We start from the raw sequence: 13296 nt of genomic DNA on the forward strand, positions 1-13296 counted from the left end.
GACACTTGTCATTGGATTTATCGCCCACCTGGATAATCCAAGCTGGGTTCATCTTAAGACCCTTAATGTAACTACATCTGCAATGATCCTTTTTCTAGGTAAGGTCACATTCTCCACATCGACGTACCTTTGGGGGGAGGGGGCCACCATTCAACCCACTACACCTTCTGGAGCAAAATGATAAATAGGACATGGGGTTTGTTACCTTTGAGACATAAACAGTTCCTCTTAACGGAGACATAAGCAATGTTCTTTAAAGATGTACACTGAACTACCACGAAGAAGCAGCAGGAAAAGAGCCCAGCCCTCACCAACAACATCAGCGTGGTTGTTTTGGTCTTTGCTGTCACAGACACACAGAAGGCTCTGTGCAGACTGTGGTCGTATTGTCTCTCCCCTGGAAAGTTTCTAAGGCCCAGTTATGTTGAGCTCAAAGGACATTAGGACATTGTGACATTTTGACAACATTTTCCAGTTAAAAAAGAAAGGATTATTTTGCCCAGTAAAGTCTGTCATCATTGTTAGAGAAGAGGAAGATTGGGGAAGGAAGAAGCGAGGAAGCAACAGGGTGGCACACATAATGAGCCACCCTGCAGCCTCCAGCCCCTTTCCAGTAAGACAGAAGCCCTCAACAGTGTGTGTTTTAGACACGGGAGGGCGGCGGGGGGGTTGGGAGGAGCGGGGAGCCGAGCCTTTCCTCTTGTGAGCGCCACAAGCACCTCTGTATTTTTGTTCCTTGCTCTTACTCCAGCCATTCTATCTGGAATTGATGTCCTGCAGGATCTAGCGCAGGTGTTTGCATTGCTAACTATGCTATGATCACCTCCGTTCAGTCAGCATCTAAGAAGGTAACCAGAAGTTTACATCCAGAAACGTGGAGAAAAGCAGCCCTCTCCATGGCCACACTCCTGGCTCTAAAAATTCTTGAACTACGTACCCCTATCGTAACACAGCCAAGTTGTTCACTGACTCAGATGAGAGGTGTGCAGACAGAAAACTCTCACCCCATTTTATTTTTTATCTTTTGGGTTTTTTTCCTGTTTCTTATATTTTTCATGACCCCATTTTTAAAAAGAACAAGGTGGTGAGAATCACTATCACGTGACAAACTGTTACTATTTTATCATTATCAATAGTTGTTGAACATACTGCATAACTATTGAAGTTATTGACAACAGTGCCCTGTGACCCCATTCTGAAAAAGAAAAATCAAAGCTATGAAAGTCATTCTTATGTAACAAGTTGCCATATCATCGTTATCAATCTTTATTGAACGTTTAGAACAATATGCCAACTGATGAGGACACAGCACCTTGCTCCTGGGAGCTCGAGCCACCTTGGGGACAGGGACCTGAGAAGAGACCTATGTCATCCCTGTTTTCCTTTTGAACCGCTAGTATTTCAATGAAGCTAAGACAGGTAAGTCAAACCAGTACTGTTAGGGACTTCGTCCCCAGACCCCACAGCCTCAGAGGCAGAATTCATCCTCCTGTTTCTTGCTCATTGCTCAATGGCACAAATGATTGCTCAGAGGGCTGTTAGTAAAACTGTTCGCTATTTACTTAGCTGATAGTCTCAATGCAGCAAGCAAGTACTTATCTTCTGAGACAAGCCTTTTGGCCGCCTGCCCACCTCATTCCGTTCCCCCAATTACCCCAACTTCAGCTTGACTCCTCCCCCAACCCATTCCATCTAGAAGGGAGGAGCTCAATCTATACATAACTTTCAGTCTTTTAGTCTAACTTATTTTAAATAATTTTATTTTGAGCTCTCTGTTAATGAGCTCTAAGAACTATTGACTAGGAAGCTGGAGAAGTTGATGTGTACTAGTAAGGATTCTTTCTACCTTTACCCATGATACTAAACAGAAGGCAAGCTAAACCTACAGGTATACTAGCATAAGAGTTTAGGGGAAAGTTGAGCTATTTCTTAACTGTCTATCTGTAAAGCTAGATGCTGTTGGTGGAACTCTATTTCCAGACATTCGGTGCTGTCATCTCCAAGCCCACCTGAATGGAATACCCAAACGGGTTCCTGATTTGTCCATCCTGGCCCAAGCAGGGGCTCCACAATTAAAGGAATGGTTAAAATAGGACTTTGCAGGCCTTTCAAACTAAGCTCTCCTAATTTAGATACCGACCAATGTGAAAGGAAAATGGTGTCCCTCGTGGTGTAGAAGAAAAAAATATTTTAAGTCAAAACTCATCTATAAGAATAAAGCACACATAACGGAGGGCAGCAAAGGGCAAGGTCTGCCCCTGATCCCCCAGCCAGGACACAGCCTTCCAAGTCTTTGCGGACCAGGCCTACTGGTTCCCTGCCTAGCAACCAAGCAAGTCTGAGGAGTCAGATCAGCAGCCTGAAAAGTCAACCACAGATACAAAAGCTCAGTTTACAACAGAGACCAAGGCTCTGACATTTGTTGCTGTTTAGAAATAAAGTCCCTTTGACCTCAGAAAAGACTGGGCTTAAAAAGTCGCAGGCATGAGAAAGAAAAGGCCCTTCTTTTTTTTAAAAAAAAAAATAATATTTTACTGATTTTTTACGGAGAGGAAGGGAGAGGATAGTTAGAAACATCGATGAGAGAGAAACATCGATCTGCTGCCTCCTGCACACCCCCTACTGGGGATGTGCCCGCAACCAAGGTACATGCCCTTGACCCGAATCGAACCTGGGACCCTTCAGGGCACATGCCTTATTTGCAGGCTCTATCCACTGAGCCAAACTGGCTAGGGTGAAAAGGCCCTTCTTGTTCCCCTATGCTGGTTAGCAGGAAGTCCTGACTGCAAAACTTTGTTATCTGGGCAAAGTCCCTTTACTGCCACTCTGAGGAACCCATCCCCCTCATGTCCCTGCCTATTGGCACCCCAGATTCTCATGGTGATACTTTGGTGAGACACCAGGGGGCAGAGGAGACAGACTGTGGTGGTCTGAGCCTAAGGGAAGAAAGCGATTCATGCTGTCATGAGAGGACAAGACAATCACGGACATAAAGCATCTACTACGGCTCCCTGTGGGGTTCACAGGGTAGTGTGGGTTGGAATAGGCACTGCAATATAACATAGCATAGCATAGCATAATATAATGCAGATTATGGATGGTTTTTAATTTTATATTTATTTAATAATGTGATTTTTAAAAATATGAAGTGCTTTCTACCCTGACTGCCTCCAAATTTAAGATACTGAACTAGGAACAAATGGCCTCCCACTTGTGTTCACCCATATTCAAGACACATTACAGACTTTCATCCTTGATAGAAATAGACATTAAAATATTTTTATTGATTTCATAGAGGAAGGGAGAAGGAGAGAGGAGAGAGGAGAGAGGAGAGAGGAGAGAGAGAGAGAGAGAGAGAGAGAGAGAGAGAGAGAGAGAGAGAAACATCAATGATGACAGAGAATCATTGATTGCCTGCCTCCTGCACACTCAGAACTGGGGATTGAGCCTGCAAATAAGGCATGTGCCCTGACCTGGAAATGAACTGGGACCTCCTGGCTCATAGGTCAATGCTTAACCACTGAGCCATGCCAGCTGGGCTAGAAATATACATTTTGTATTTGATCTTCCCAATGTTTATGGGCAAACTACTGGTCACTGGAAGAATTGATTCCATGGCCTCAATGACAGCAGGGTACCTAAAATTAAAAACCGCCTGAAGAACTGAATGTCATTGGCATCCTTGCTCTAATGTTTGCTCAAACTATAGACCAATCACTGAAAATACTAAAGCAGAGTATGTTCAGATGCCCAAGTACAAAGGTTTAAGCTAGATTTCTACTTGAGGAGTTCCCCCTATATTTGTTAACATTCAGAACATTGATTTTAAGTGATCAGTGATCTAATTTTACACAGTAAATGAGCACAAGCTTTGGAATCAGCCTGGGGTCAAGTTTGGGTTCAGCCAATTTACTGTGACCTTGGGCATGATTCTTTGTATAGCTCAGAGCCTGAAGCCTGTTAAGCACTGTCCATGAACTTGCTTGTACCAGCAATTCCTTTTCAATCAGTACTTAATCCCTTGTCTATTCTTAGTGATCACAGTCAAAGTGAGTTCAAAATGAGTTCACATAAATCAATAATGATCTTGAACAGGGGACTCCTCCCTCCTCCCAGTGGAGAGAGGAGGCAGTAACAAAATTCCGAGTTGATTGAGGCTCCACTACCAATGAGGTCATGGAAACTATTTTTCCAAGGGAACCAGCAATTTGTCCTGAAAAGGCTAAGAAAAGAAAATATAAAAAGTGGCTATTGAAATGAAAATTGCAATGAAGGAAATGTGACTGTGAAAATGAAAACAGGCAATATAATACAAGTTCTGTTTCTGAACTGTCTTTGGCATCCATTGCTGTCTTTCTGCCCCCGCTGCCCTAGCTTGATGACCCTCACCAGCTCTCCCGGGGAGCCTGCCATCAGTTCCTGCAGGGCCCCCTCTTCCATCCGCACCAGCATTGGTTACAGCAGGCAGTAAAGAAGCACGGTTATGAAACAATGTGCGGTCCCATTCCATCTGTGTAGACTGTATACATGGCTGTGTTTATATCTCTGGATGTATACAGGAAACCTCCCAGAGTAAACCACAAATATTAAGAGTGGTTTTCACCCCAGCTAGTTTGGCTCAGTGGATAGAGCATGGGCCTGCAGACAGACTATATATATATTGACATAAATTGCATGGAAATTTTTGTGCATAGAAACTTCCATTCCTCTTCTTTTTTTAAAAAAAAAAAAAGAATTATTTGATTAGTTTTTTAAAATATATTTTTATTGATTTCAGAGAAGAAAGGAGAGGGAGAAATAGAAACATCAGGGATGAGAGAGAATCATTGATTGGCCGCTGCCTTCTGCTCAATCCCCACATGTCCCCCACTGAGCATAGAGACTGAAACCTGGGCATGTGCCCTGACTGGAAATTGAACTGTGACCTCCTGGATCATAGGTCGACCCTCAGCCACTGAGCGACACCGGCTGTTCTTATGGAATGTAGCCATAGTGGCTGATAAAATCTTTGAAATGTTGATAGAAACTGCAAACACCACCCCATCCACAAGTGCATTACTTTTTGAAAACAGTAACAGTGTTCAACAGTGTCAATAATTCCATCTTTTTGCGTTTCTGTATAAAGATTTAGGAACAGGATGGATATGAGACAGGATTATCTACTGATGGGGTTATCCACTCCCTTCCTCCATAAAGGGGGAATCAGAGGGAAGGCCACTGCAGTTTTGAGCAGGCCACAGGCTGTCTGCATGTCAGGAGTGGGCCAGCAACACAGCTCAGCAGCCATGGGGGAACCTGGATCGATCATGGAGACAAACCAGCCTTCTCTGGTGAGTACAGATTCCCTATCAGCAGCCAGACTGTCCATTGTATATTTTTCCTTTTGTGAAACCTCAGGAAATTAGTAGACTGTTGCTGTTAAATCAAGAAAGTGTCTTAACGCCATTTCTTAGGTGTTAATGTTTAAGTAATGTTCAAAGTCTTGTACTTTTTTGTACATAAACTTCCTTGGGTTAATAGGCCTGATGTTTTTGTTGTGTCTTGGCTTTATGTTTTATTGGTTGATTTTTTTTTTAATTTTTTTTTTTGAAAGAGAGAGAGAAAGAGAGGAGAGTGAGATCAATTGGTTGCTTCCCATCGCAGGGATTGAACCCACAACCGAGATATGTGTCCTGACCGGGAATGGAACCCACAAACTTTGGTGTATAGGACCATGCTCCACCAACCGGGCCACATCAGCCAGGGTGGTTTTGCTTTGTATTTTTTGTTGTTATTATTTAAAATATACGTACCGTATTTGTATTTGATTTCAGAGAGGAAGGGAGAGGGAGAGTGTTGGCCTATGGACTGAAGGATCCCAGGTTCCATTCCGGTCAAGGGCACATGCCCAGGTTGGGGGCTCAACCCCTAGTAGGGCAAGCAGAAGGCAGCCAATCAATGATTCTCTCTCATCATTGATGTTTCTATCTCTCCTCCCTTCCTCTCTGAAATCAATAAGATATATATAATACTTTTCAAAAGAAACATTTGACAAATTAGCCCACCTGTTTTTACCTATGTAGACCCATTTGTGTAATTAAAATTAAGTATATATAAAAGTTTAGCCAAAACCGGTTTGGCTCAGTGGATAGAGCATCAGCCTGTGGACTGAAAGGTCCTGGGTTCGATTCCGGTCAAGGGCGTGTACCTTGGTTGCGGGCACATCCTCAGTGGGGGGTGTGCAGGAGGCAGCTGATCGATATTTTCTCTCTCTCATTGATGTTTCTAGCTCTCTATCCCTCTCCCTTCCTCTCTGTAAAAAATCAATAAAATATATATTTTTTAAAAAAGGTGCTTCTTTAAAAAAAAAAGTTTAATGTCACAGAAAACTTCGATATGTACTACAGCAGTCTTAAATATATGCTGAATAGTTCTAGTAAATGAATGTCACCTTGAGCATTGGCCTGGGGACAATAGCCCAATTACCTCCCACGATGCAGTGTGATCACATGCTAATCATTCTCTGAACACTTGACCAGAAATGACTTTTGGATTTCAATATGAAGACTATAGTTGTAGACATGCAATATTTATTTATGTTGGTAAAATTGCTACAGTGTTTTTTTCCAACCTTTGGCCTATTCGATAAAATTTGTTAAAAATAACAGTGGCCCAGTCTGCGCGGCTCAGTGGTCGACCTATGAACCAGGAGGTCACGGTTCGATTCCCAATTGGGGCATAAGCCTGGGTTTCGGGCTTTATCCCCAGTGTGGGGTGTGCAGGAGGCAGCTGATCAATGATTCTCTCTCATCATTGATGTTTCTATCTCTCTCTCTCTCCTTTCCTCTCTGAAATCAATAAAAATATATTTTTAAAAAATCATTTGTAAAGAATATTGTCATTGGGGAAAATACTTGCAATAAAATATAAAGTGGGGGGAAAACGATTAATCGTGCATTCCGGAAATCATCTGCATTCTAAAGACTGAAATGGCCTTTGGGGATTCGAGAAAGGGGGATCTTTCTCATGTTACTGTTCTCTTCTTCTTTTCAACAAGTAGCAATAATAGTAGTGGCTACACTACTGACAATAATCTGAATGTCTACTGGGGGCCAAGCATTGCTTTATGTTTATTTTCTCACTTAATCTTCACAGCCGCCTAATGAGGTAAGCCCGATACTATTATTGTCACTCCCTTATTTACAGATAAGAAAACTGAGGTACACAGAGGTCAAGCAAGTAGCCTAAGGTAGAGCTAGGATTCAAGTGTGGAATGTTGACTCCAGAGTCCTGCTCTCTCTAATTACAGTACTAAGGTATGGTGCCTCTGGGTTTATATTGTAGTATTCTATTTGTAAATTAAGAAATTGACCCCACCTTTGCCCTGGTGGTTCCTTCTTCTTCCACGTAGCTAGTGAACTTCCTGATCACTTCAAGTCCCTGCTTAATTGCAACCTGCCCCTCCTGTTTTACGCTATTGTTTCCACAGTATTCATCTCGCATACTATCCAGTTTTCAAATTCATCACATTACTTCTGTTCCCCACCCCCACCACCAGGTGAGCTCCACAGGTCGGGGGTTTTTACCTGTCTTGCTAACTGACGTATCACAACCCGAAAAGGTGCTGGCACACACAAGGTGCTCAACAAATGTTTGTGGATTAAATGAAGTTTTTAAAACATAGCATATTTTCAATTTCACATTCTTATTTTAAAACGTAAACATGTATACACACGTATATGAGGGAGAATAAAAATATTTCAAAATGTTAATGGTGATTTCAAGTGATATTTTTTTACTCGTTATGTTTTCCTGTGGTTTTATTCCCCAAATCCGATGTGAAAATGTATTATTTCTTCATAAGAAAATTGCTTTTTTTAAACACCTCTTCTAAACCTCGTGTCACATACATTGCCACGCACAGCGAATTGTCTTTGCTGCAAATTGCATGAAGCCAGTATGAATGGCATTCGACTACAGGAGAGGCACTGATAGTCTTTAAAGAAATGGTAGTTTTTAAATAATCGCCCGGTATTTTTGTGGTAAATATTTCTTAAAGGAATAAAATCCTAAGCTCCTTGTGGGTCGACTGCGGCACTCATTCCTGGGAAACACACCCACCTAGCAACCGGAGCCGAGCTGCAGCAGGGCACTGCGCCTTTAATTTCTGGGGTGCGTGTATGGAGTTGGGGGCTGGGGGGAGCGGTGGTGGAGAATTTCCGCTCCCTGGTGGCAGCTGTCACCTGTAAAGCGAGCACCAAACGCGGGGGATGGAGCCTGGCACCCATTGGACAGAATATAAAGGCAGAAACCTACCCCGAAGACGCGGGGCGCGGCGGGGCGGCGGTGGCGGGCGCGGGCGCGCGCGGCGACCCGGAGCGCCTTTCTCCTGGAGACGCCCGGGCTCCGCGGCGTGGGCGTGACCGCGGTCCAGCTTCGGGGCACGCCCGTGCGGCCTCGGGGGACCCGATCAGGTGAGCCTGGCGAGGCGGACGTGACTCCCGGAACCTCGGCTCCGGCGCGTCCCAGCGGGCGCCGCGACGCACACCTGCCGCGGCCACCGGGAACCGAGGCGGCGGGACGGGGGCGGCCAGGCTTCCCTGCCGGGCGGGGACCGACCATGGCGCTCGCCGCGGCCGCGGCCGCCGCCGCTGCGGCCGCCGGGGTGAGCCCGGCCGCGGTGCTGGGCTTCCTGCACGAGCACGGCGGGAAGGTGCGCAACTCCGAGCTGCTGAGCCGCTTCAAGCCGCTGCTGGACGCGGGCGACCCGCGCGGCCGCGCCGCCCGCAGGGACCGCTTCAAGCAGCTCGTCAACGACGTGGCCGTGGTGAAGGAGCTCGACGGCGTCAAGTTCGTGGTGCTGAGGAAGAAGCTGCGGCCCCGGGAGGTGCCGGAGCCCCAGCCCCCCGGCGACTCCAGCGCCCCCGAGCCCAAGACCGCGTCCATCTCACCGGTGGAAACCGCTGCCTCGGGGGCTCCATCCTCGGCCTCCGCGCAGGGGTCGGTGGAAGCACCCGAGGCCCCGGCCCCGCCATCAGAGCCACAGGACACCCCCGAGGCCCCGGTCTCCGAGCCCGCCCCGCCGACTGGGGAGCTGTTGGTAAGCCCCGCGACCCAGCAGCCCGGGGGGCCCGAGGAGCTGGCCCCGCCCTCCGAGGGCCTCTCTGCAGACGGGGCCCCACCGGCTAGGGCACCGTCGGGGGAGGCCTTGCCCCGCGCAGAGCCACCAGGCTCGGAACCCGGGCCCGGGGCGACGCCGGGGCCGCCGCCGCCACCCCCTCGGCGCGCGCCTCCCCAGAAGCCCTGCATGTTGCCGGTGCGCTGTGTCCCGAGCCCCGCCGCGTTCCGGATCCGAGCCGAAGAGCAGGGCCTGCGCCGGCAGCTGTCGGAGGAGCCGAGCCCGCGGGGCTCCCCGCTGTTGCGGCGGCGGCTCTCGGTGGAGGAGTCTGGCCTGGGGCTCGGCCGCTCCCCGCACCTGAGGCGCCTGTCCCGCGCCGGCCCGCGCCTGCTGAGCCCGGACACGGAGGAGGTGCCCGTCGCGCCGCCGCCGTCGGCCGTGCCCCTGGAGCCGGCCGAGCACGAGTGGCTGGTGCGGGCGGCCGCTGGCCGCTGGAACCACCAGCTGCACGGTCTGCTGCTGCGCGACCGCGGCCTGGCCGCCAAGCGTGACTTCATGTCTGGGTTCACGGCCCTGCACTGGGCCGCCAAGAGCGGCGACCGCGAGATGGTGCTGCAGCTGGTGGAGGTGTCGCGGCTCGGGGGCGCGCCGGTCGACGTGAACGCGCGCTCCCACGGCGGCTACACGCCCTTGCACCTGGCCGCCCTGCACGGCCGCGAGGAGGTCGCCGTGCTGCTGGTGGGCCTGGGCGCACAGGTGCTCGTGCGTGACTACAGCGGGAGGCGGGCGCACCAGTACCTGCGGCGGGGCGCCTCGTATGCGCTGCGCCGGCTGCTTGGCGACCCTGGCCTGCGAGGCTCCTGCGAACCCGATGGGACCAGTGGTGTTAACGGCAGTCTCGTGGTGCGGCGCCCGGTGCAGGTGGCCGCCACCATCCTCAGTTCCACCACCAGCGCGTTTCTGGGCGTCCTGGCCGATGACCTGATGCTCCAGGACCTGGCCCGAGGCTTGAGGAAGTCGGGCTCCTTCAGCAGGTTCTTGGGTGCCTCGCCCGTAGCTCCTCGTAAAAAGACGAAGACCCGCAGTGGCCTGCCGGCCTTTTCCGAAATCTCCCGGGGATCCATTCCAGGACCTTTCGCTGGTCTCATGCCCAGCCTGCCCCCCACAACCTGACAGTCCTGAGGCTACCGCGTTGATCTAATCCGGCCTGCCCCTCAGTCTAAGCTTGTGCATGCCCGCGGCCCAACACTTCCGGCTCCATCCGTTTTCCAACTTTGTCCACTACAGTGTTTTCCCCGGGTGGGCTTGTGCCTCCAGCTTCCGACTGTAGCTTGACCTGCCTTCAGAGATGGCATTCAAGGTCTCAGTGAGAGCTTCCTATGAAAAATGCCAGAAGTCGGGCTTAAACGTTGGAGGAGACTTGAAATGTAGGATCAAAGGTTAAGGGGCAGCAGCTGGTCTGGTCCCTTAATGAGTTAACCCAGTGCCTCTGCATCTGTACACTCCCAAGCCAGAACAAGTTGCAAGGGTCTCTTCTAAGTGTTGTGTGAGGTTGGGTGGTTTGTCAGCTGTAAGATAACTGGTGGTTTTGTAATTTGATGCTTTTATCCCGTTTTTTAAATTGAAATGAGGTAAAACAATTTTCATAATAACCTTTTGAATATTTTTCCATTTTTAGGCAACGTGCTTAGACATTTTTGATCTTTGGTAAAGATTTTGGAATTCTATTTAAAAACATAATTATCAAGATCTAAAGGAAATTAGTCCCAACCAACAAAATCCTTAAATGCTTATCTACCTCATTTTAGGCAATCAAGAGTTCAGAGAGTCTTGAACACAGAATATGACCATTGCAAATGTAATTAATTTCACTTGTACTGTGAGTGCTAAATATTAGGAAGCAAGTGTGTCTTGGGAGTAAAGGTGATTTGCTAACAAGAGAAAAGAGACATTGGGACAAACACTTTTAATTTGTGGTTATCTTTATGGTGAAATATAAACACCTGTCTTGGGCACTGGTGGGTGGCTATTTTGATTTGGCATGAATATTTAATTAAATGTGATTTATGTGACTTGCACTGTTGTACCATATTTCTCATTCTGTGGTTTTTAAAATCTGGCTGAGACTTTCAATGCAGTAGGTGACTATTCAAAGTTGGGCTGCCATTCAAAAAAAAAAAAAAAGCATACCAGAAAAATAACTGGTAAAACAGTAATGAATACAATTAAGGACCAACTATTTTACATGAAAGGTCTGTACAATTAGAAAGTACATGACATCCATTTCTGAAAGCAAACAACTTAATCCAATCCAAAATAACAAATATGAAGTCTCTGCTCAGTGACCTCAGAGGGGTGACCTGATGTCTATGGACCTTTGCTTCTTTCTATGACTGAGAAGGTTCGTAGGTATGGCCAAGATTTCCCAGGTTCAAGACGGTGTAATTATAATGGCTTTTTTGGTTTGTTTTAAAGATGTGGAATCTATTTGCTCAACCTTTTTCTAATATCATATGGTGGTAATACTCTGCTTTTGCAAATTGTGTTTGCATGTCATTCGTTATATCAAATAGCTTTTGTGGCACGAGGTAGTGGGGCTCCCCTCCCAAATATGCATATTTCAGTGAGGCCTCTGAAATTATGTAAGGCAGTCCTTCATGGAATGTTTGATTTAAGCAATGAAATAAACAGTCTCCTATTTTGTTTCTGCTTGTGAGATGATGTACTTCCCTTCAGCCTTTTACAGCTCTTGCCACTGTATTTTTCTTTCCCTCTCCTTTTTTATCTACTTAATCTCTCCCTTTTCTCCTCATCCCTCTTCTGCCACTTTATCACTGAAAGAGTTTGAATTGCTCCGCAAAATAAAAGGCGTCAACCCCACGTGGCCATGGTAGCCAACACTGTAGATAAATGTAAGCTCTGATCTGCCCTTCCCACCTTCCTTGCGAGAACTCTAGCTAAGCTGCATAAATTATTTTAAAATGCAGATGAAATCTTCTACCTCTGCAGGAAAATTGTGGGAGGCAATAATTATAGCAATCGGAGTGGTTGAAGGTCTAGAAGGCAATAAAATAGTAGAGATTTTCCATGGTAAAAGAGAGGCTTGACTGAAATAAGGTCACAAACGCAAATATGACCCACCTTGAGAAAGATCAAAATCTAAACCAGTAGGGTAGTAATAATAATAACTAATGTCTATTGCACATTAAATTAGAGGAGGGTTACTCAAACTGCCAGAAGAATCTTCATGTTTCAAAAGAGTGTGCTGCAATCTTTCTAAATGAGGTAAAACAGCCCTAGCCGGTTTGGCTCAGTGAATAGAGCTTCGGCCTGCGGACTGAAGGGTCCCAGGTTCGATTCTGGTCAAGGGCACATGCACAGGTTGCGGGCTTGATATCCAGTAGGGGGGCATGCAGGAGGCAGCCAATCAATGATTCTCCCTCATCACTGATGTCTCTATTTTTCTCTCTTTCTCCCTTCCTCTCTGAAATCAATAAAAAATACATTTAAAAATAAAGAAATAAAAATAAATGAGGTAAAACATTTGACAAGAGTTTAAGATCACTAAGCCTAAAACTCAGGTGTTAGAAACCACTGCTTTTTCCTTGCAGGCCAACACTTTCTGACATTATAAGGTAAATCACTAGGAAATTATGGTTTGATGTGCCTATGGGAAGTTTTCACGAACCAAATATTGCCTGGCAAGGAGGTACACTTGTGGAAGGGTATTTCCAACTGACACACAAAAAATAATTGTTTATAAGATGAGGCAATTTAGCTGGTTAGAATGACCACAGGGAAGAGAGCCACTCCTTTTGATAGGGAGAATTGTTGATGTAGATGCATGAGCGTCACATCCAGAGCAAGCTTTTTAATAAAGTTTTTTATTTGTCTTATAGAAGGTTGGAGGTTGTCTTTGAGCATGTCTCACTTAACTAATGGAGACCAGGGTGTGGGTAATACACGTAAGACCTGTGTTTATTTTGTGCCAGGGACAGTTCTAAACACTTTGCAGATACTAACTACAACCTTAAAGGTCTGTCCTATTGGTATGCTGATTTTAAAGTGAGGAAACGGAAGCCTAGAGAAATTGTAAGTGGCTTGTTCAGGCCCCACAGCTAGGTAAAGTATCAGTGGGATGGCATCCTGTGCTTTTCCCATCACAATATCCTGTTGCAGAAAAGCAAGGTGGTCTCAAT

At 46.8% G+C, this 13296-nt stretch overlaps 1 protein-coding gene across 1 annotated transcript; it reads left to right on the forward strand.

Moving 5' to 3' along the window:
- The first annotated feature begins 8473 nt into the window (after positions 1–8473).
- On the forward strand, positions 8474–11778 carry SOWAHA (sosondowah ankyrin repeat domain family member A). The gene has a single exon (XM_079770218.1). It carries the CDS (start codon positions 8600–8602, stop codon positions 10268–10270), a length of 1671 nt encoding a protein of 556 aa, XP_079626344.1. The 5' UTR covers positions 8474–8599; the 3' UTR covers positions 10271–11778.
- Positions 11779–13296: the final 1518 nt, after the last annotated feature.

This window comes from Cnephaeus nilssonii (genome assembly GCF_951640355.1).
Source record: "Cnephaeus nilssonii genome assembly, chromosome: 5".
NCBI classification, from domain to species: domain Eukaryota; kingdom Metazoa; phylum Chordata; class Mammalia; order Chiroptera; family Vespertilionidae; genus Cnephaeus; species Cnephaeus nilssonii.